This window comes from Ostrea edulis, chromosome 5 (assembly GCF_947568905.1).
Source record: "Ostrea edulis chromosome 5, xbOstEdul1.1, whole genome shotgun sequence".
Lineage (NCBI taxonomy): Eukaryota > Metazoa > Mollusca > Bivalvia > Ostreida > Ostreidae > Ostrea > Ostrea edulis.
This window is the reverse complement of record NC_079168.1, coordinates 13,206,331-13,231,147: the sequence shown is the minus strand read 5'-3', so window position 1 is coordinate 13,231,147 and position 24,817 is coordinate 13,206,331. Positions and strand designations below refer to the sequence as shown.

The 24,817-nt window shown below is 35.5% G+C and overlaps 2 protein-coding genes across 7 annotated transcripts in view; one reads left to right on the top strand and one right to left on the bottom strand.

Moving 5' to 3' along the window:
• Positions 1–24,527, top strand: part of LOC125649650 (transient receptor potential cation channel subfamily M member 1-like) — a 119,654-nt gene extending 95,127 nt beyond the window's left edge. For 5 of the 6 annotated variants that reach the window (XM_048877321.2, XM_048877320.2, XM_048877322.2 and 2 more), the window contains 12 exons: positions 829–926; positions 1,083–1,311; positions 2,163–2,336; positions 2,618–2,713; positions 3,437–3,631; positions 4,105–4,233; positions 16,791–17,039; positions 17,787–17,961; positions 18,197–18,323; positions 18,585–18,775; positions 20,311–20,443; positions 21,578–24,527. In XM_048877321.2, coding sequence (XP_048733278.2) covers positions 829–926; positions 1,083–1,311; positions 2,163–2,336; positions 2,618–2,713; positions 3,437–3,631; positions 4,105–4,233; positions 16,791–17,039; positions 17,787–17,961; positions 18,197–18,323; positions 18,585–18,775; positions 20,311–20,443; positions 21,578–22,976 — 3,195 coding nt within the window. In that variant the 3' untranslated portion in view covers positions 22,977–24,527. The remainder of the gene's footprint in view (positions 1–828; positions 927–1,082; positions 1,312–2,162; positions 2,337–2,617; positions 2,714–3,436; positions 3,632–4,104; positions 4,234–16,790; positions 17,040–17,786; positions 17,962–18,196; positions 18,324–18,584; positions 18,776–20,310; positions 20,444–21,577) is intronic. The other variant, XM_048877319.2, reaches the window with a different exon arrangement.
• Positions 11,738–14,612, bottom strand: LOC125649668 (growth hormone secretagogue receptor type 1-like). Its single transcript, XM_048877360.2, has one exon. It carries the CDS (start codon positions 13,283–13,285, stop codon positions 12,161–12,163), a length of 1,125 nt encoding a protein of 374 aa, XP_048733317.2. The 5' UTR covers positions 13,286–14,612; the 3' UTR covers positions 11,738–12,160.
• Positions 24,528–24,817: the final 290 nt, after the last annotated feature.

Genomic DNA, 24,817 nt, shown 5'->3' with positions numbered 1-24,817 from the left:
ACATATCAATGAAAATATATATCAAATCTATTAATCACACGAGTATTTTTTCTGTAGTCGGTGAGCTATATCTGATCAGTCGGCAGTACTCAAATTGCATTCCTGCATTCCGTCTGAAATCACAGGTATTTGAAATGGGCCTTCGAACATTTGATAGTAAGTTGTATTACAAACGGGGTTCAGAAGTCCTTTATGAGTAATTTTTAAAAATGCAGATATGAATGTTATATCAGTGTGCTGTTTTGTGTTCCATTTGCACGGTTATTTCCCTTATGTATATTTTGTAACGATGGTGAGCCAGATATGATGCTTTTTGAACTGCATCAAAATTAGGCAAACGGTATGTTGCATTATGACGGAGTATCAAATTTTCTTTGTTTTATAATTATAATTATCCAACCCAAATTTACTTTGTGACATTTAGGATTTATGATAGCATGTTTATGAATTGAATTGAAAAATTATAGAGTTCTAAATAAGATTAATTTTATAAAAACTACATGGTCAATTGTTATACAACAAAACTAATTCAATACTGGTAAACATGGTGACTTGGTACCAATGTTTTAGGTCACAGTTTAAGGTCAAACAACATTAGATGTGTGGTTTTTTGCTTCACATACACTGCACTATGCATCACATTGAGGTGTCATTAACAGGATTGTTACAGTGTTTGATAAAACATAATACAGATCTATACTTTAAACTGAATTATGAACCTGATATCTGTAAGCAGCCAGTCATGTTTTAATACTTTTAAGTTTAGAGGGTGTAAAGTTGAAGGGAGTTTAACAGATGTAAGCAGTAGTTGTTCGCCCTCTGTTGCAGGCTTTGGTGGCTTGTAAGCTGTACAAGGCCATGGCTCACGAAGCTGATGAAGATAATCTGGAAGTGGATATTTCAGAACAATTTTTAAATGACGGAAAGTAAGTAGAAAGAAATATATCCATCTAGCAATGATAAATGGTTGTCTTCATTGAAAGTGATAATGTCTTTCTATACAGACATGTGGATAGGTTTACAAAACTATTGCATCTATTTTTTTTGTACTGTTGCAATGAACAAGGTCTTTTCTACAAAAGGGAGTTTGAGAAGTTGGCGCTGGAGATGTTGGAGCACTGCTATAAGATAGACGATGACTACACCCAGCAGCTACTGACCTACGAACTGAAGAACTTCTCCGACCAGACCTGTCTAAGTCTGGCCGTGGACGCCATGCATCAGGATTTTGTGGCCCACACGTGTTGCCAGACTCTGATTAATGACCTGTGGATGGGAGGTCTACGGATGAGAAAGAACAGCAGTCTTAAGGTAATTCTAGTAAAGTGACACAAAAAAAAGTATAGTATTGTGGGGGCTGTATTTTTAAAATCTTTTCAAAATTCAACACTCTAGATATTTAATGACATTTATTCTAGGACTTTAGTAGATGCATATGTGAAAGAAATCTGACATGGATATTCAAAAGTTACATGTATGCAATTAAGGAATCAAAAGATTTCATAAACAAAATTGGCTTTTACTTGCCACCCTCCCTGCAAAAAAATCAAAAAGCAAGCTATGTAGGTAATCCATCCATCCACTGTATACAGGGAAGTATTTGCCCTCGTTTTATTCTTGACCTTTTCGCTCTTGTTGTCAGTGGGTGAATTTAAGACTGGCTGAAACCATTCTCTCCATTATCTCTCTTTTAACGCAACTCTGTGTGGGCGAATTTAAAGTGGGGCGTATCCAGGTGAAAATAAACACAGGCTGAAAATAACCCTGTATACATTATTTCAAAGGTGATAATGGGATTTTGGTGATGGCTCTGAAGCTGTGAATTGCTACTGTTACAGTTACTGTTACTTGCCACCCTCCCTGCAAAAAAATCAAAAAGCAAGCTATGTAGATAATCCATCCATCCACTGTATACAGGGAAGTATTTGCCCTCGTTTTATTCTTGACCTTTTCGCTCTTGTTGTCAGTGGGTGAATTTAAGACTGGCCGAAACCATTCTCTCCATTATCTCTCTTTTAACGCAACTATGTGTGGGCGAATTTAAAGCGGGGCGTATCCAGGTGAAAATAACACCGGCTGAAAATAACCCTGTATACAGTATTTCATAGGTGATAATGGGATTTTGGCGATGGGTCTGAAGCTGTGAATTGCTACTGTTACAGGTACTTTTGGGGATCTTTATTCCCCCGTATGCGATGGCCCTGGAGTTTAAGACTAAGGAGGAGTTACAGCTGATGCCTCAGACGATGGAGGAGCATTTGGAGGAGCTGGAGGATGATGACAGTGACACTGAAGATCTGTCCTTTAGCTCCCTGGATGATGATCACGTCAATGAGGTACGCCAAAGAGGCTTACTAGATTAACACCTACTTCCATACCATGTTTGCAAAGTATCTCTTTCTCATGGTGTATATAGTAACTTGCATTTTTCTGTTTCAGTTCTTTTTTATTTTGTGCACTTTTGTTTCATTATTTATCCATGTTTATTTTCACAATTTTACTTTGAAAGTGTTCATTTGGCCATGTTTATGTTTTGCACGTCTTGATCTTGCCTGTGTTATCAACATGTGGAGACTTGTCCTCTGAGTTTGACTTCAGTATTCTCCTTCTTTGACAGTACCCCAGTGTATACTCCATCCCTACCTCCCAGTCACTGCCCCGCCTTAATGGACATCCCAATGGCAAAGCTAAACTCTCCCTCACCAAAGCAAAGGTGGCAAACTCGTTCAATAAAGTATTTTGTAGTACTTTCAGGGTTTGGTTGAGGGGCTTTCACAAGTACATTTGTCAAACTGTGAAACAGGAATGAAATTTTGTACACATACCCATGTTACAGAACTACATGGTTATGGAAACCATTTAACTTAACATAGATACAATTCTACTAATTGCATGAGAATGGTAGAATGAATGTTTTCCTAGAAGCAAGAAAGGGAAGTAACTGTTATTGACTTGGGAATGATGTGCATGTTGATTATGATGAGATTTATAATTATGCAATTGATTTTTGTGTATGTATTCCTGGAATATTAGAGCCTCTTCTACTAATTTTAATATGTCTTTTAACATATAGAAACATTTATTGATTACTTAAGAAACTAAGAAGCATTGACAACAAAATTTAGCATGGTTAAAAAACTAAAACAAATTTAAGTTATGAAATGATAATATTAAAGTAGGAAATATGAATATAAATCAAAATAGTTTGATAATTAATTTTTCTTCACATTCAGTTTGCAAAGATGTTGTTTCAACATGTATTATAGTATTTAATACATGTAGCTAATATGTTAAGAATACAATATGGCAATGTGGAGAACCACTTTTTAACCATTTGTTGATTTGTATTATAATATTTAATACATGTAGCCGATATGTTAAAAATACAATATGGCAATGTGGAGAACCACTTTTTAACCATTTGTTGATTTGACAGAGTATGTACTGTGACGACATCAATGTGGAAACATCCCAAATGAAGGTCCAGGAAAATGGAAATTGCCCGGTGGACAACAACAGCACATTGGATTACTCTCACATGCAGAACAAGAAAAAGAAAAGTCCGCTTAGGCTTGGAAAGAAGATCTACGAGTTCTACAACGCACCCATCACCAAGTTCTGGTTCTATACGGTGAGCGTTCAGAATCCTGTTCTTCTTGTTAATGATTTTGTAAAACAGTTGTTGTGTCTTTTGCAACTGCAGTGTGACGTGTTACTGTTTACAAACTTTTATTAATATGTGAAAAATCCTTTTATTCCAAATTTATATATACAAGAGCTGAATGTGCAAACGAAAAGTCAACACTCTCAACTTTTGAAGTTAGCAGTGCTGTGATTGGCTATATCAGTCTTGTGAATATTCATTGTCATCAAAAAGCACCATTCATGCGATGTCGTTAGATGGCAGCGTAGCTAGTATGCAAGCAGATCTGACATCTAAAGTTAGTTATTGTGTACATGCAGTCATTTACCAGAATGTACAAAAAATTCCGGAATTAGCCAATCCATAATTGTGATATGTTTACTTTACAAATTGCTTTAAATATTGATTGTGTCATTTTATGTAAGTTTACAGTATTTGATTAATTAAATGCCTTTTTACAGATGACCTACTTTGCATTCCTTGCTGCATATACATTTGTTGTACTGGTCAAAACTTACCCCAAGCCCACCTGGCCCGAGATCTTTCTTATGACCTATGTCTTCTCTTTGGCAACTGAAAAATTCAGACAGGTAAGCATTTTGTCGTTACAGTGGATAAAAACACAGAAAGCTGGACTTCCTTGAATTTTTTACTACTTTTTTTGTGTATGTAGCTCTGAGGTATAAAATATTGGCTTGTTATAACACCTCTAATGAAGTAAGATTTCACCATCAAAAAAGTGATACACGCTCTCAATCATTTTTATATGTGAATTTTTTGGTTTGCCAGAATAATAAAAAAGGGTTTATCTTTGCAAATAAGAGATTTTAAAATCCAAATTCCACTGATTTGATGCATGATGTATATATTTAATAAAACATATCAAGGAGGTTCATATAGACACTCAATTTTAAAATGGAAAAAGTTAAAAGCATTATTCATTAATGTTTTTTTATTCTATGGTTAAAATCTTCAAGAAATATGTCAGTTGGAAAAGATGTATTAGACAAATATATGGACAGCTCTCTGACAAAACTGGACGTGCTGACATTGACGTCAACACCAAGAAAAACGCAGTAATTGTAATGTCAAATATCGGTGTGAAAAACGCACGATTTTGAATTTCACTTTTGATAATCTCTACAGTTTCCATGAATAAGTAAAACTTGTGTAATGGCTGTTTCTTCAGAAACAAGAGAGGGCATGTTCATCTTGCGTTTATTTTGAATATTTAACATGATACATGTACTCGGGTTAATAGAATGTTTTACCAGCTCCAGTTCATGAGACACACAGGTGGAGGTGTAATGGAATTTTATGCTGCTGATCTCATGGACTGTAAACTGATGCAGTGATAAAATAAATGAATCTTGATATCAAGTAAAACAAATACCCACATTTTTTATCAATTATTTCAAATCGGGAGAATATTTTTTTCTGTTCATAACATAAATATCCCTTAGATGTTCGAAATTGTTTGATCCACATAGGAACAGCACCATCTTTAAACACCTTTAAGATGAATAAAATTCCCTCCTACTTTGAATTTTTTTTTTAAATCTGCTGTAGCAAGGACAGGGAATTTGTAAATATTGATGTTTTTCAATAAAAAGCAATTTAGAATTTAAAGGTAAAGTACAGAAAAGTTGTCATGCCATGCAATCTCTTAGTGGATCAAAACACATAGGCCATATATAGGTCTACATTTAGATCTTGATGCCAGTCTAAATACTAGAAACATTCAACATGTCAACAGAGATTAAGAATTTATAGGGTTTTTCATTAAATATTGGTGTATATATATACCAACTTCTTTGATTAATGCAAATGTTATGGTGCATTGGTAACACATATAAAGAATAACTGCCCCCCCCCCCCCCCCCCCCCCCCCCCCCCCCCCCCCCCATGAAATCATTACCATGCTGGAAATGTATAATGCTGCCAATTTTACATGGCAGCATATGATCGAGTACAATTATCTGAATCTTTGAACACTGCAAAATTCTTTCCAAATCAGGAAAAAACATGAATACAAAATAAAAATTAGATTTTTGAATTCTGAATGAATCTGAAGTTTGTCATGCTGATTAACCTCGAGCTAGATCCTTCTCCCATTCCTTTATTTGTTTTATTTACAAATGTATAGAATAATGAAATTATTACTAGTGGCATAAGTCTTAGAAAGGGGGGGGGGGGGGTGCCAGCAGGGTAAAAGTATACCCTCAAATAAAATACAGAATGAGAGAGAGAAGAGTGTATAATAGAATAAGACTTGAATTTAGTAGGAATGATCAGTTTTGTCTCGGTTATATTGTTGAAATCATAGAAGTATGCATATATGATACAGGTATTCATAATATTCAAACTGTATAGTATACAACATAATATTTATATTCTTAATCATCCTTCAAAATGTCGATTACGGCTGGCATTATCGCAATTCACCTTTGAATTAGAACGCTTTGGCCGATATAGTATTGCGTTGTGTGACGACACAATTGAATCTGTTTGTAATACAATTGCGAAATGCAACAGAAACTCTCATTGGTCCATATGTATAAGTCCGCCCAAATTCCCTTATACGGGAGTAGTCAGCATTTGAAAACATGACGGCCAGATGCTAGATGGAGAAAAACTTCAAAGGAAGAAAGAGAAAAAGTTGTATTCTTGTGTTGTTGTCTCATAAATTTAATATAAAAAAATTCCTAACATATTTTCCTACTATACTTGTGTCCAAACATACCTTCAAATATTTATTAAAGTCCCATACGACCCAAAAACTCGATCACAGCTTTTGATGATTTCGTTCGTAGACGTAGCCATGTTAGGTAGCCAGTCAATTCGAATCCCGGTTCATTTCCATATTGGCACAATAGCGTCTAGATGTGTACTAATACCCCACAAATATTTTAACTAAATTGTTTAAATAATATACCACCCCAGTCCTATTAAATGATAATTACTCATAAAGCTAAACTCATGGCAGTGCGGCTTTCACTAGTCATGAGCGGCCGCGCCGGCCGATCTCCATCTAATGGGCTTATGTAGCATTTTCGTTCATCTAGAGCTTATTTTACCTAATTACAAAAATTGGTACAAAAATGTTTTAATTTCTATTAATTATTCGTGTTGATAATAAATGAAGAGCGAATACATAACTTACAACCGATTTTATGAATAGATACCAATAGCATGAGTTCGAATTGACCGGCTACCTAACATGGCTACGTCAACAAATGAAATCATTTGAAGCTGCGAGTTTTCGGGTGGTGTGTGGCTTTAATGAATATTTGAAGGTATGTTTGGACGCAAGTATATAGTAGGAAAATGTGTTAAGATTTTTTTATATTGAGTTTATGAGACAGCAACACAAGAATACACCGATTTCAGGCCTCAACCGTCCGCTGCTTTTTGTGACCCGTAAATCGAAGGTTTTTATAAGAGGTGGATCTTTTCAGAGAGCTATGTACAGTTCTCCAGCAACACTGAATCCGCTCGAGAAAGTGGGCGGGCTGTAATCGGCCAATGAAAACTCTTGTTGTATTACAGTACACGACACGAGTTTTATACACCCCACCGTGGAATGACCACGGTGGAAAATCCACGGAGATACACCGTGTCCTCCGTGTTCCACGGTGTGTGTTATTTGCGAATACACACAGCTGCTAAGAGCTTTGTTCTGGCCACGGGCGCCTTGCGGGAGATGGGAAAATGTGCCGCAGGCCAATTAATCAAGATAAGGGTGGAATTTTAAGAAAAGAAAAAATGTCAATATTTTCCCCCCTGATACTTATATTGTTTTTCAGCATTTTGAGCCAATTCCAACGATACCAAACACTACATATTATGTTTTTAAGAAAACCCGGTTTTTAATTTTTTTTTCTTTTAGTCTTCTTTCTTTATTAAAATATTCTTTAATTCTATGTTTAAATAATGCGTACTTGCAGGCAATTCCTGTTTTGAATGCGAATTAGTATATTCAGTAAATGAAAAACATACATGTACAACATGTGATAGGGATATTTAATAATTACCGATGTGCTCTCTCTCTCTCTCTCTCTCTCTCTCTCTCTCTCTCTCTCTGACAAATGCGCTGTTTAACATAATTACTTCCATCATATTGTGTTAATATGCATCCTGACAAATATAACTTGATCCAATATAGAAATCAGAGCATTGTCGATGATTAACAAATTGGAATTAATTTATTACGTAATTAATAGAAGCAAAAATACAAACCAACGAATGATTTATTTTTAAAATCCCGAGTTCATTACATTTGACGGAGACTTATGTTCGATGTACTTTGATAGAGGTTTTCATTAAAAAAAATGTTCATCGGGAGTGTCTGGATAATGCAATGATTTTTGTATAATAAGTATATACCATGCAAATTCCTAGGGTATTTGTCACAGTATAACTAAATTACGGTTAGCTAGTTTGGGTTTTGACTTCTCATGAAAAGTGTGAAATATATTGGGTCGGCGCGATATCAGATCTAGTCTAAGATCACGGGTATCTTGCGCCGACCCAATATATTTTACACTTTCCGCAAGAAGCTAAGCACTTCTGTTGATTTCAAATACACGGATTAGCTGACCCCCATTGTTCTACTGAGGCGAAAACCCCTTCGAATTTGCATGGAATATACAAGTTATACACAGGTCATTGTTATAGTCATACATCATAGTACCGCTAACCCGACAAACATTTTTTAAAATTTTGAATAAGTTATTGAATGACGAAGTATGACCAAACTGCAGATTGAACTTTATAGAGCCCCATACTAACATTACTTATATTTTTCAATGTATCAGAAGGGGTATGTTGCCGGTTAAGTTGTGTAACTGTCTCAATTTCCCCTTCCGATTTCAATTTCTTAAATCGTGCAGTGGGTAGGTCGCTACAAGCTACGAGGCTAAATCCTTAACTTTCAAGTTCTTCTCCGATTCTACGTGCTTGTAATCAATATCTAAGGATGTAAATCATGAAAAAAAACAACTAATATCAATATAAAGAGAAATGACTTAATGATTATTTGATTTTATTCATATACGCTATCGATTATTAAAATCTTTAATTAAATCTTTAGATGCATTAGATAATGAAAGCAAGAGAGAGAGAGAGAGAGCATTGGTAAGCATTCATGAATGTATGCAGATACGGGAAGTTTAATACGTTCAGTATAAATCTTGAAAGTACAATTTCTTTCTGATTAATTATCCATCCCCTTTCATTCTGATATTTTTTTTAATTTCCCATTTTGTTTTCTTTACATGTTAAATATTTCGGCTGGTCCGGGTTAGGACTAATGAATGAGCCCCCCCCCCCCCCCCCTTCTAAAACGATGTTACGTGCTTAGCTGTATATCTCCCTCTCAGTCAAAAATAAAATAAATACCTGCTATATATACTGCAACATCATTGGATTTACTGGATAATTCTTCGATTTCACCTTCATATATAATACATGTTAATGCAAGCGGACTATCTAGGCTTTTTTTTCCATCTTCGCTAGCCGAGATTATTCGTCCACGAAGGCACAGTTGACTCAAAACCCATTGCTAGCGGAGATTAGATGAATTTTACCCCCGTATTATGTTATAACTGACCAAAACCTAGTACGTTTATTTTACAACTTTCATTCAGAAGACGCGCAAGTTATTGAGTTACTGAATAAACGAGAAAACGTCTGCATTTTTATTTCAATCGTTGTAAACTCTATACTTTGTGATGTTTAAGACTACATGTACTCAATTCAGTTTATTGGATCTCATCACCATTATGCAATGGTATACAAAAATATAAAGACAAAAGGCTGTTATATATACACTTAGTAAATAATACATGCGTGTAATAAAGTATTTATCAAGTTAGAAGAAAAAAACTAAAAAAACAAAACAAAAAAAACGTGTTATTATTAATGTGAAGTATGGGCATTCTAGGTAGGAGAGCACATTTTATTTTATTATTTTCTAAATGAAAGTACGGAGTTTTCTAAAGATTTGTTTAAAAGTAAAGATATTTTTAATTTTTATTTGTTTAAGTGATGAAAATTTGATTCTTTGCTCACATTGCTTCACAGTTGAGTACATAATGAAATTCATATCCATTGTAAACATGTACATGTATATAGCTGACCTTAATCACATACATGTATTCCTAATTACTGTAACAATGAAAACTTTACGTAAAAATAAACCATTGCTCATGGTACACATTTCTTTGAACTGCTATTTATCAAATTGAAATTACTGGCATGTGATTGTCGTTGTTCATGACCCTTCTTTTATTTGGTGAAATTGTGCTGCACGTGCCGTGAAACAATGTACCGACGAGTGGTAGGAATAACACAGGTGTTTATATACAGGATGTCGAGAATTTGGGCGTTTCATAAAAAGATGTGAACGTCTGCAGGGAAGTCTACATACGGATATGTACCGAAAACACCAACGTATCATTAAACAACAATTACAAGAATTGAATGATTTATAGCTAATTTCTAAATAAGTAATGGGGTGGGGGCATGCATACTGGCCAAGCGAAAAGGTTTTTTGGGTGAATCACTTCGGAAATTATTTCTTTGTTTTATCACACGGAGGTACACGGTGGCATCGACGGAGGTACAGGTGGCATCCACGGAGATCCTCCGTGGACTTCAATGTCTAGCTCGCGCGGAAAAATAGGACTTCAAAGGTGCCGACAATTTTAAAGGTCCACCGTGTTTGGGGCAAATTTGTTCCACCGCGTTGCGTGGAACACGCATAAAACTCGTGTCGTGTACTGTACATCAAACATGTCATTCAAATTGTTCAATCGTCTCATTCAATTGTGTCGTCACACAACGCAATACTATATCGGGTAAAGCGTTCTAATTCAAAGGTGAATTGCGATAATCTATTGCTCTTGGCTATTGTACAAGATGATTTGTACATGAAACGCTGTACCTAACGTCATTGACGTAACTAAAATTAGCTTACGTCAGACTTTCAGTTGTTTTTGCATTTTGAAATATTGATATTTGATAAGAAAAGCTGGGATTGTCAGAGAGTTTTAGAAGAGCATCTGGTGGATATCCGCACAAAGGAAATATCCTCCATGTCTTGTGTACACAGCGTTAAGGGGTGGATGAATATTGGGGTAGCATTCAGGGAACTCTGGAATTTTGTACATTGGTAATACTTATTACTTGGTACACTTTGTGGTAGCGATGTGGGTTACGCTAAAATCTTGTGGCCCTATGACAGAAGTAACTCTTAAGTATATGCTTAGTATATGCTTAAAGTTAAGCATGGTCTTTACTTGTCTTAAGTTCTTAAGCATATTGCTAAGCAAGAACAAAATGGCTGACAGAAAGCAGAGAACATTTAATCCTCAAATTAATCCCTTAGAATCAATGACAGCAGCTGAACTGCAGCATAGATTTAGATTTGATCAGGAAGGAATTGAATTTATAACAGATTTAATTCAAAATGACATTATGCCTTTGACCAACAGAAATCAAAGTGTGCCAGCAATTGTGCAAGTCATGGTTGCCTTAAGATACTATGCTATGGAACTTAAGAATCTTACTTTAGCTAAGAATATACTTAAGAAAATTCTTAAAATTATTATGCATATGACTCCTGATTTTCTTAGAAATGAAAAAAAATCTTTCCAAAGGAACAGGTTTTTCATGAGTTTGTGCTGGTGAACTGTTCTTTATTTGATATGTGCATGATGGGGTTTTGTTTTTAAAAAAAAGATAATATAGAAATTTATAAAAATAAATAAGTGGTGGTTTTTTTTCTTGCTTGATAAGTGTTATTTCAGAATTTACTAAGTAGACTTCACAATTTAACATCATTGAGGTCAGTGACATCTCCACATAATAATTACAACCACTATATATCAACCCAAATATCCAGTTATATTGTTTGTAACAAGTGTCCTCAATCAAAAGAAAAGCTTGATGATTGGTCATAAGAATTCACTCTCCCGACCACTGTGGTGTCGTAAGGATAAATTAGAGACTGTTTCGGGCTTGTTACATATTGTAGGATAAAATCAAAGACTGTTTTTGACTTGTTATAAACTTTTTACAAATTATGTACAATTTGATGATTTTAGAAGTGCTTTATTAGATGATGTCACAAATATGCATGCTCACAACAAAATAAACCCTATTTATGCAGCAAAAATTACCAACTGATAAGATACAGATCACTTTATTGAATACATTGGCCAATTTCTTCATGCTCGCATGGATCCTCACCAATAATTTGTTACACAGACACAGAAAGCATATTTAAGAATTGTCCTGTTAGTGAAGCGATGCTGGAAAGTTGTATCTGACACACATTTAAAACGTTTGTGCAGAAATTCACTATAAACTTTATGAATTGTCAGATCATCTGATATCATGTAATTAAATATTTCAGTCTGAAAGGATAAAACAAAATTGTATACGTACATTGCATTTTTGCACATTCACTAAATAGATATTACACAATAAACACTGGTACACAACTAATGTTTCTCAAGCAAAGGTAGCCATCTCTGTCTGAGGTGTGCTCACAAGAGGAAATGAACTCTCCTGACCAGAACCACTCCCACTTGATTTAAATGTTAGTCTTGGCTTGGGCTGCTGTTTCCGCAGGTGAACGCGACACAAGAAACGCCTCAGCTCCATCCTAAATCTCTGCCCCGTCAGTCCATAGATGAAAAAATTCACAGCATGGTTGACATACATTAAAATGAAGCACAGTGTTCGCACAAGTACTGTTCCAGCTTGTTCTTCAATGGTTTTTGGTTTCTTCATAAAGAGTGGGTAAATTGGTCTAGGCATGGTTGTAATGATCCAAGTGAATGAAATTACTAATAAGCAGACGGCAAGTTTCTGATGATCATACCGCATTTGTTGGTCAGTTTTGGTCATGGCTTGAAACAAAGGTTTGTTCTTGATAAGGCTTACAATGATCAGAGTGTTGAATAAAAGCAATACTAAAACAGGTAGGAAGGAATATAGAACGAGGTAAATCCAGGGAAATACTTTACAAGCAACGTTCTCATACGCATACGGCATGCATTTTACCTGACCATTCCGGAAAGTACGGAGTTCTGCTGTCCAGAAAACATGGCTGTTAATTAAAAAGAAAACCATGGCGATTACGACTGTCACAAACTTTGCGCGGGCCAAACTGCACATTGTTGTGGCTCTTAGGGGAAACCACACAGCAAGAAAGCGTTCCACAGTCACAGCCACGATCAGCCAGGCAGAGAAGTGGACACAAAACTGGGTAAGAAAAATCAGGATCTTGCAAGAAGCAGGATTCTGATGTAGCAGTTCAAACCCCGTGAGCACAGTGATCCAGGTCTTGAAGGCACTCAAGTACAAAACGACAGTATCTGCAACAGCCAACGTGGCAAGGTAGAAGAAGGTGGACGTCTGTCTCATCTCCCTCTGTACCATAATCAGAAAACTCAAGACATTCCCAAAGGTTCCAACAAATATGATGATAGGGAGGCAATACCGTATTAAATCTGTTGCTAAAACGTAGAGAGGCTCAGATTTCAGGTTACTTGAAAAGGAATGTTTGGTTTCATTAGCATTTCCTGTCCAGTTGTCAAAGAAAGATTCAGTGTTGTTCTTCATTTCATCCATAATGGCTGGGGAGATGGTGTGTCCAAGAAATAGAATCAAGGCTGCAAAACTTGTCTTCAGAATAACTAGTCCAGGAAATCATTTCTTACTGAGTACATAATTAACTATATTATGAAAATCCACATTTTCCAAGACAATAAATCCATTTTGTTCTTTGGTTTTATCAGCAATTTTCAGGTTCTTCACAGAATTTAATTTTAAAACAGCATCACTCCAAGCCCTTTATTAATTTTGAAAGTGAGAAGTGTGGCTTGCAGTTCCTGTCAACTCCTACGAAAGTGTCTAATGCACTGTTGGTCCTAGAATATTGGTAAAGATTAGATTCCCAAGTCCACTGCAAATAGGGCAGATATGTTCTGATTTATTTCTGTTTGTCTTCAATATCCAGGCTTTTAAGTCATTTCAGTTTCCAATAGCAGTCGGCAGCAGCAGTGTAAATCATACAAACATTAAATTTCAGTACTCTAATCATTAAATTGATAGTATATTACAAAACAATTGTTGTGCAATATAAGGGAATTCATTTTTCAATTTTATTTTAGTGTGTTGAACTTTTAACCTTTACTCGAGGATCCTAGAAAAGGCAATGAATGTAATTTTATAAAACATGACTTTGCATTGAATTACGAAAATGAATAGTATGACTCCAAGGGTTACTCATGAGAAAAGGTTATCTCCACGGTCAACATTGCAATTCTAAATTCAGTCATTTATAACTGTTTGGTTAACTTTTACTCTGTGAAAAATCTTAATGGGTTGAATTTATTGGAAAACAATAAATATTGATTATCATGGAGCTGTTAAGTAGAAGAATAAATCAAATTAAACAAAATTTCAATAAACTATTATTATGTTCAGTGAAGTGTTTGACCATTTTTGTGTTAGATTACTATTTCAGTTGGCTACACTGTAGACTTTTGTGGTATTCAAATGTTTTATTTTGTTTTTAATTTTAATTTGTGTGGTACAAATCAATGAACTTAATTCATCCTTGAGCACGATAAAATGAATTGCCGCAACAAATTCAAGACTAGCGAAAATGGTGCAATACTGCAATATGATATTTTCTTTTTATTTTGTTTTGATTTGCTCAGTTGGTTATAAGGTCTACAGTAGCTTTTATTTTATGATTGAATAAATCCAAGCTTTCTGATTGGCTAAGATCCAAGAAACTAGAAAAAATAAAACTTTATGTTCACCTACATGTTCTTTCGAGGGGAATATAACATTTAATTTCTCCAACCTCGGACCAAAATTAAATGTTGGAATTTCCAGGTTGATGTGACTGATTATTATTTATTGGTTGTTGCTACTCACTTTTGACTAGGTCTTGCATATAATTGTTATGAAAGGGGGACTTCTATCACAAACTGGATTAACAATTATTGAATTCTAGCAACATCGAACCTGATTTAAAGATTACCAATCAGGTAACATTTGGTAAGTTCTAGTAAAGTTTTAAATTATTTAGTCATAATAAACAAAATCTTGTGTCTCTAACCATTTTTGACTATATCTATAGGTCTTGCATTGTAACTATATACACAATGGGTGGCCAGGTATGGTGTTGTAAGCACTAGTAGCCAATTTCATTGTTCTAGAATTTATTCAATTATAAATGGAACAATTATTGACACTCTCTCAGACAATATGCTTTAATAACTAACTTCTAAGTACCCTATTCATTTTAACCTTCAGGCTCGGTGAATATTGTAGTTCTCGGGAGGCTAAAGCATCATATTGACTTCAATAATGTCAGTAATTCTACATGGTCTTCAGTTTGTCTATTATATTTACAAAGAAGGATTGACAGTGTTACAAACTGCCCCTACTATGAGAGAAATAGATATCTAGTTGAGTGACTCAGGCTCTTGGGAGTCTCTAGCTTGTTTTCTCAGAAAGTGATATGCAAACTGTTCTATTATTTGCAAGTCATTGAAGAATTGGATGATGAATGATTCACAGGAAATTATTGCCTTTTTGTAACATACATTGAATCAACAGCTAATTCATCTCCAATTTCAATATAGTTATTTCTTTTAAGGTACAAGGAAATGTGGAAGAAAACATGTAATGATGATAACATAAGGTGAAAAATGGCCAATATTGATCTGTGGTTTTTATAGTATGTTACAAGTATCATTTGTTTGTGTGAAAGTTTTCTGATGACCAAATCAAGAGTAGGGGTGTGTGGAGAATTCGATCAGTTGATGGACTCTAAAAGCTTATTATTTACGCAAGACATTACCATGTGTGTTTAAACTGATGTGCTATTGTCCAACTTGATGAGCGGCGATGTTTAAAAACATTCCCACATAAAAGGCTAGACAAGTAATCTATACGTGACCAATATGTTACTATTAGGCTGAAGGGTTTGTTTTTTCTGTGTGAAGATGTCGGTGATGTCATATGAAGATTTTTCATTGGGTTATCTCGGTGTGATAGAGTTTATCTTGGTTCAGAAGTTTCAGTCTGCAGTTACTACATCGTCGATATCAATTTTTGTATAATTCATTGAAGATGGTAATGGATTCATAGGGTGGGGGTTTGTAGTGGTTGTGAAGGAAGCTCACTGCAGAATAGAAGGAATGTTAGGCTGTTAATCAAATTGTTTCATTGATAAATGATGTTAATAAATTGTTTCCAAGGTGGTGTATTACAAAATGAATATGTGGTGCATACAAAGATATTTCTTCTTGAAAATTGCACTGGACTGGAAAAAAACCCACCACATAGCTTATGATTATATGTTAGCTAAAGGAAAATGATTGAGTAGTATGTAAAATTCACAGATAGTATTAGTCATTAGATTTTTCGCTGACTGATGGTGAAAATTTGTTAGGTTGACGGGGACGATAGAGAATGTGAGGAGAAGCTGGACTTTATTCCAGGCATTGGGATCGGTCATCCGGACATGTTTCTTGTGAATGGTCAGAACTAATTCAACAACTCTACTGATACTCACACACACACCATCCTTTTTTATATCATAAACAAATTTTTGTTGGTTGGAAAAAAATCATATTTATACATGTACTTGTCCATGGGTATGAATGATAAAATATGCGCAATATTTATTCTCGTGAAAAAAAAAAATCATATGTATTTGTCCATAAATATAGCTGATTCATCGTTTTAAGGTATTCAATGTATAATGAAAGGTTTGTTGTCGTGTGTGCACTGTTCTTAATGGTAAATGTTTGCCAGTATTGATGTAAAGATGCATCATACAATGTTTAATGATGCACTGTAGTAAAGTATAATAAAAATCTTACTGGTGTGTCTCAGCAATGAAACCGAGTGATTTAGAAAATTATTGAGCAGGTTCACTCCATCACAATATATAATATTGATTTCCATGCAATTTATCAAACTGATTGTATGAAAGTGTGAGGAGAAAATGTAGCATTTAATTAGCATGGTTTCAGGGATCCTAATTTTGTGATCTGATTTTTTGATTAAAATGATGTGAATGTTTTTATTACACATGGTATAATTGTTTCAGGTGGTGGCCTCAGAACCTGTTAAACTCAGCCTTAAGTTGCGGGTGTTCTTCATTCAGTATTGGAATATTTGGGACATGGTGGCAATTCTGATGTTTTCTACAGCAGTTGGGCTGCGAATGTTTGATGAAACGAGGAAAGCAGCTAGAATAATCTACACCCTAAACATTGTGTTCTTCTACATCCGAATACTGGAGATTTTGTCAGTCAACCAGTATTTGGGGCCATATGTCAAAATTATAGGAAAGCTGGTGAGCATTCACTTTGTTCAGAAGGAAGCAGAATGAAATTCTGGTGTAGAACATGTATAGAAATAGCAGGAAAGTGGGGCACAATTGTACTATTGTCTGTCCATACATTATCTTGTCTAAAAAACTTCACCAATTTTGATATACTAAACAATGACCTTTTGTTGAAGTTCAAGGTTGTAAATTTGTAACAAGAAATATTAGACACTGAAAGATAACATATGACCTAACAATGTGGCATGACCCTATTCATTGAGAGAACATCAGTATCAGAAAAAGCTTTTATTGACCATATCTTAGCAGCAAAACTGGATTTTGGAGCCTTGTACAAACATGGCCTTGACAGGTGTTATTAACTCTTTCTCTGTTACAGGAACTTTAATCTGACCCTAAACTTTGCAATGTTTTTACAGCTCCATATTCAACATTCTCATTCTTTATTGTGACTGTTTTCAGTGAAGTGTGGGACCACCATTCTTTGAATTTAATTAGATAGTCAAACTGTGTAGCAAACTTGTTGGGAGTGAAAATTTGTTTTGCAAAACTGTAATTTGCTATAACTAATGTGATCTGATTTCCAGCACTAAAACTGTGACATGATACAGTGAATTTGATAACAATTCTGCTAGTTTGTCCTTACTTGGGAATGACATCATGGAATTGCTGAAACTGAGTTTGCATGAAAGAGTATTGTATCTGTTAATATTTTTGTATGGGTCAGTTTACTTCAGTTGGGGATTTTTCTTGCAGCTGAGGGACATGTCCTATTTCCTGATTATAATGCTGTTGGTTGTGATGAGTTTCGGAATCATCCGTCAAGCGGTACACTTTCAGGACGAGGAACCGTCGTGGTTCCTGGTTAGAAACATGTTCTTTTACCCCTACTGGATGATCTACGGAGAGTTGTTTGCTGATGAAATAGACAGTAGGTCTCCATTTTCATTTCATAATTGTTTTCTTTGGCATTGTGTTTGTAGATTTGTATAAATCTTTGCAAAAATTTTTAGAAACAAATATTTGAAAGTTATGATTTTCATAGGGAGATTTTCACCGAGATATTTGAATTAAAAAAAATTGTTTACCAGAAGTCTAAAAAAAAATTCTAATTACAAATCATTGATAAAGATTGAGTACATTGATATTCTGTATTGTGATTTCAGCATGTACAGATCCGGAACGTCACCCTAATGGCTGTGTATATGGGTCATGGGTTGCTCCAGCCTGTATGTTTGTTTTCCTCCTCATGTCAAATGTTCTACTAGTAAACCTACTCATCGCCAGATTTAAGTAAGTCTTAAGACATCCTAATATGTTTGTTTGCTGCAAAAGCCGGCTACTGTAAATCACCCTATTTCACTATCTTGCCGGGTTCAAACTATCAGTGTGACAACATTTTCGCGACCGATCAGTACATTCATAACTTTTCCACATCAAATCCAACTTTTATTTGTGGTTCTTAGAGAGTGAAATGTAATGCCTTAAAAGCATTGATTTACTTTAAATGAGCTCATGCTATTTTTACTATATTATGTAATTTGTTTTTTGCAGTGCTACCTTCATTAGAAACAATGCTAAATCGCGGGAGATCTGGAAATTCCAGCGATACCAATTGATTGTAAAATATGAAATGCGCCCTATTTTGCCTCCACCCTTTACAATTATCAGCCACATTTACCTCACATTCAAGTACATCATCCGCAGATGCAAAGGAAAAAGAGATTTCTTTGACAACGGACTGAGTAAGATTGAATTCCATACCATTATGATTACTATTTTATTCTATGACTTGTAATCAGGACCCTAGGAATTGACTATGATGAATTTTACCTTTAGCATGTAAAGATTAAAAAAAAAAATTTAATCTATACATTTAAATCTATGAAATGAAACAAATTGATCAAAGTTGTTGGCTGACTGTTTGTAAACATTCACATTTTTCATAAAAAGCAGTGCCAATTTCAACCAAACTTGGCACAAATCATCTTTTGGTAGAAGGTATTTTTTCAAAGAAGGGACACACCCACTTTCAATCAGAACTGATAAAAGATGGGGTGTGGTATTTGAAAAAACTATTCTTCCAGAGCCACTATATGTGAATAGCGAAAACTTGCAGGAAAGCTTTAAATGAAGTTTGGTCAAACCAAATCCCCTAAAGTCAGTGTTGGGTCATGATACTAGGTTATTAAAGTTGTATGTAGGATTATACATGCATATTTTAAAAAAATCTTCTCAAGAACTATAAGTCAATACTCTGTAAATTCTTTGTGTAGTGTAGATGCTAGCTTGTTCTTCTTGAGAATCATAATGCATTAATTCATCAAATGGATATGCATGCATCCTTGTATAGTGTAGATTTAAGTTTGTTCACATCATGACCCCACTGGTCTAGGGCAAGGCCACAGTCTGGTTTTAATATAGAAAAGTTCTCTAGAAATAATCTTCTCAAGAACTGCAATAACTCATTTGTCAAATTGATGTGCAAGCACCCTTATATGTTGTTGTAAATCTAGTTTGCAACATGAACCCAGGGATGGGGCCTTTATAAGTGTTTGAGGTTTACATGCTTATTGGGGAAAATGCATCTGCTCAGGTGAGTGATGCAGCCCTTGAGCCTCTAGTTTTCAAATCAGATCCCTTTGGATCAGGATGGAGCTACAACAGGGATCAAAGTTTAGCACAAGAGTATGAATTAAAAAACTTTTTCTTTAATTTTTCGGAAACAACAAGGCTCAATTGTGCAAGCATCCTCATTTAGTTTTAGATTTAGGTTTTTACAAATCATGTTAAGTTTGGGTCAGAATTTGGCTTAGTATATGGATGCAAATCTTATAGATAGGAATATTTGGGACATACATATATCTTTTAAAGTATTGAAATAAGAAAATATAAAATTAAAGTAGCTCACTACACTAAAGCTTATACTCTGTATGACACCATGTCACAAGATGGCGATTTAAATGTTTTGTGAAATTATTTGCATCGATCGATTTGTTTGTCATCGTAGCTCAGTGGTTAGAGCATTGGGCTGGTGAACTGCAGATCTCGAGTTTCAAATCCCCCAGAATCTTTTATTCATATGTGTTGAAATCATTTTTTTTGAAAATCATGTTTTTATCCAAATTTGTATATTTTTGCCTTTTTGGCATATGTACTTATTATATATCATCATATCTTTTATAATTAAATCAATTCATACTGATTGGAGAAACTATTTCTGGATGTAGTGAGCTATTTAGAAAATTGTGAAATACAACACAGCTGTATTCTTTTACAGAACTGTTTTTGTCAACCGATGACAAGGAAAAACTACATGATTTCGAGGAGGAGTGTGTAGAGGACTACTTTCGTTATAAAGATTACAAGTTTCAGTCCTCTTCAGATGAAAGAATCCGAGTCATCAATGAAAGGTAAAGTTTCATGCTTGGAACTGTTTTGTCTGAAGTTCCTTGACTGAGCTTAAAAGAGAGTCAGTCACTATAACTTCTAGATCCTGGTATTTACTTTTAAGTCACCCAGATGACCCATTGTGATATTTTATGGTCCCTTGTGTATTATTACATTATGAAAGGGCCAATTTTTACTAAACTTGGTATATAGCATCTATGGGGTCAGTAGAACAATGATAATTAATTTTGCTTACTTTGCCTAACTGGAGGCAGACCAAGATCTTAAGAGTGGAGCAATCTTTAAAATCTTAACTGCTGGACATCTAAGAAACAAACTGTATGCTTAGTCATTTTGAGCAAAAAAAGGCCTCTGTCAAACTTGTAAAATTCCTAGTTTGGAAATTTGATATTAGGCTGTATGGTTCATATAGTAAAAATGCAATCAACTAAACACTGAGTGCCTAGTACTAAATGAATGACCCCTAGGTGAAGGGTTCATACCCCACTCAGCACTGTGTGGATGAGACCCCACTCAGCACTGTATGGATGAAAGGTCTTGGCCCCACTGTGTGTCCCCACTCATCACTATGGATGAAACATTCAGGCCCCACTGTGTGTCCCCACTCAGCACTGTATGAATGAAACATTCAGGCCCCACTCAGCACTGTATGATTGAAAGGTCTAGGCCCCACTGTGTGTCCCCATGCACTCAGCACTGTGTAAATGAAAGGTTCAGGCCCCACTGTATGTCCCCACTCAGCACTATGGATGAAACATTCAGGCCCCACTGCATGTCCCCACTCAGCACTGTATGGATCATGCATGCATTGAGACTGCAAAGTTGTAACAAGTTAGGGTACTAGGGAAATAACCTTGTCTGTTTGTCTGTCCAACATCTTTCCTTCCATTCTACTTTGTGCCTGGCCCATAACTTTAAAAAAAGAGGATCATATATATCACCAAGATTGCTCATATAACTGATTGTATTTATTGTACAGTACAGAAATCATACAGTATCACTATTATTGATAACACAGTCTGTATTTCACGATAATATCCCTGCAGATTCCTATTACAGCGAATGCTGTCAGTTAATGTTTCTTGTTCTAGAAAGTTGTGTGGTCTAATACATGGAGTAATTCAATTCTTTTGCAGAGTTGAAAACATGACGATGAGAATGGATGACATCAACCAGAAGGAGAATTCCATCAAGCTCTCACTGCAGACTGTAGACTACAGAATGTCCAAGCTGGAGGAGGTAGCCATGCAGACTAACAACACACTGGGATTGCTAAGGACCTACCTCTCCAGAAATGTTAGGCATTTCAGCGGGGCATCATTTGGAAGTCAGGCACATGAACCTAGCTTAGAGAGCCAGGACTCCATCATAGAAAATGACATTGTAATGTACGAGTCAGATTCTCCTGCAAAGATTGACCCGGAACAGGAAACCTCTTATGGGGCGACTCCTACTTTCACTATTGGCAAGGATTCTCCTCCCACCCCAAATGAGGCAGCTAACTCCACAATGCGAAGCATTCCATCTCCATTGTTAGTGCACACTAGAAAACCCATGAAGGAGGAACATCTAAAAAAGTTCACTGATTACTCCAAACAGCAAACCACCCCTGTCAAACGGAAGTCAGTGGATCATGGTGCGAGTCAAAAGGACAGGAAATTGCTTCCTCAGTTACAAGAGTCTAGTCCTGTTGAGGAGTACAAGGACGACATGCCACTAACACAGCGGAGACATGTTGCATCAGAATTAAGTGTGAACATAGAGCTGGCCAATGCTGGTATGCCTTCCACTGCTGCAACTCATGCTCCTGATGCTGAAAAGAACAAAACTCAGTCAGCAGTGTATTCTACAGCCATTATTGCTTCAGACACTCAGATGACCACTGGACTGCCAGGGGCTAGTGTTGTGGCAGGCAGCGTTTCATACAAGGATGCTGAAACGCGTACGAGGACATCTCCTGGTGTACCCCGCCCACCAACCTCTCCTAGAATCTCCATAACATCTGCTGTGTACGGCCAGAATAAGTCTAACCTGCTAGTACCTGCCTCAGTCTCTCAGATGACACCAATTCTCACTTCTATCAGTTCGGAATACACCACCATAACAGATGAAATCGACACTTCATGTGTGGTTGATAAGAGTCCGCCAGGAAGTCCCACATCTGCTGGGACGTTCTTCGGTGAGGGGACAACAGATGTGGAGAAAAAGAGGAAACAGTCAGATGTGGTGACTGTGGAAAATGTAAGACTGAAAAACGCAGAGGAACTACAGCACAGAAAAATGGAACGCATTATCCAGCACCGTCTTCGACAGATTTCCCTGGACGAGAGTGACAGCATTAGTGATATTGCTAAACTGGTGGTCAGTGAAATGGACACACAGGAGGAAAACCGCTCTGGGCAGGAGGAAGAGGAAGAAGAGGATTCGGAGGATATCCATGGATCTGTAGAGAGTCTTGTGGCCAGTCAGATGATGTCTGATGTCATCGAGATCAAGATCCGTCGACCTTCACAAGAAACAGAGCCAAGAGTTTAATGATGGTCCGATTTAGTCCTAAATTTCTGATGGATTGTTGCATGTATTTGTTATTTTTTTTATTATGTACAAAGCTATTAATTTCTTGCCAATTGTACAGCATGTTTTGTTCCTTTAGTACAAATGAGGGCAAAACAAAAATTAATTAAGCAATAATGGATGTGCATTGCAAAATTTTATCTTTGATTTGTATTATTGGGTTATCTCCCCTCTCTTGGTGGATGGAAATGAAACCGAATCTTATTTGGGTACTTACAAAGAAATGGCATAATTCTACATGTACAAAACTGTAAAGTGATAGTCTACTAATTAAGTTGCAATAAATTTTGTCTATTAAGGAATTTGTAATTGTCAGAAAGACTCCTTATGTACATGTACATCATGCTTGTGAATGTACAATCTATATTGTTTTTAACCATCAGACTGTGATAATACAATCTTTGTCATGATATAATTTATGCATGCACAACTGATATTTACCTCAGTTTTGTAAAATTTATTTTAAGAATATTTATTGAAATAGAATAAATTGTTGTTTGTATATTGGTTTTAATTAGCCGATCTCAGCATTTATGTTTTTCTGTGTATTGGAAATGGTGTAGATTAAACTGTATTGGACTGTACATTGTTTTTTTTAATAGTATTCATCACAATTATGGGTGTGTCAAGCTACATTTATTATCATTACTGAGATTTAATTAAGATTCCACTTTATTGAAGGAGGACTTTTATCATATTCTTTACTTTCAGAAGGAACAAAAGAAATTTTTTAAATGTCAATGAATTTATTTATATTGAAATATATATTTGTTGTTAATTTTTAGTGTTTAATGGTATTGTGTTATGTAGTACATTGTATTTGATTGATTTATTGGTTTAATACCAACTCCAATGTTTTTAAATTAATGCCAAAGGTATTTTTTATCCATAATTGCAAGCTTTCATGTACACAGTGCTTTTACAATCTGTCGCTGTGACAATTTCATTAGTTTTGTAATCTCATAGAGAATCGCAGTCCGCATTTGATACCATTGCATAATATGTGCAAGTGGATTAGAAAACAAAAAATATATATCAAAGCCTGTGCCAAATCATTTTCAAAGTCAAAATCTTACTAAGACTGATTTACTTAGACAGTTGTTTCCAGCATTTGTTACACTTTGTTGTTGGGTCTTTGATATTCATGGACAATGTGCAAGGCATGAAAGACTAGAAACGTACAATTGTATTCACATTGTGCAAGGCATGAAAGACTAGAAACGTACAATTGTATTCACATTGTGCAAGGCATGAAAGACTAGAAACGTACAATTGTATTCACATTGAATATGGTATACACTTTTTGAAATGTAACTTTTTACACAGAATGTTATGTTGATGACATTGTGCTTTTTAAATACATCCATGCATATACTAGGACCCTTTAAAATTTTCAAATTCTTGTGTTCAGTCTGCTGAAGTGTTCACAGTTATGAAAATGTCAATGTTCAAAGAATCAGGTTGTTAACAAAACTGTTTCCAAGCAGAAATAAATAATTCAACATACAAAAATGTGATTTCACATTCCTGATCTTTATTTTCATCATCTAGCAACATTTTGCATAGGATATAGTAATGCTTTACATGTTTGTGGAACCCAATTGATTTTCAAGGTCAAAGGTTATGATCATTGATGGGATTACTGGTTTGGCAAGTCATTGAACCCTATGGATTTTCAAGGTCACCTAGGAATTCCTTAAAATCCTCATGGACAGGATATTTCACCAAGGAATCATCGATCTTTTTATACTCGTTTCCCATGGCAAGCAGTTGAACCCTGTTAATTTTCAAGGTAAAGGCCA

Coding starts and splice junctions, on each gene's coding strand:
- LOC125649668 (XM_048877360.2), bottom strand. CDS start 13,285: ATGGATGAAATGAAGAACAACACTGAATCTTTCTTTGACAACTGGACA.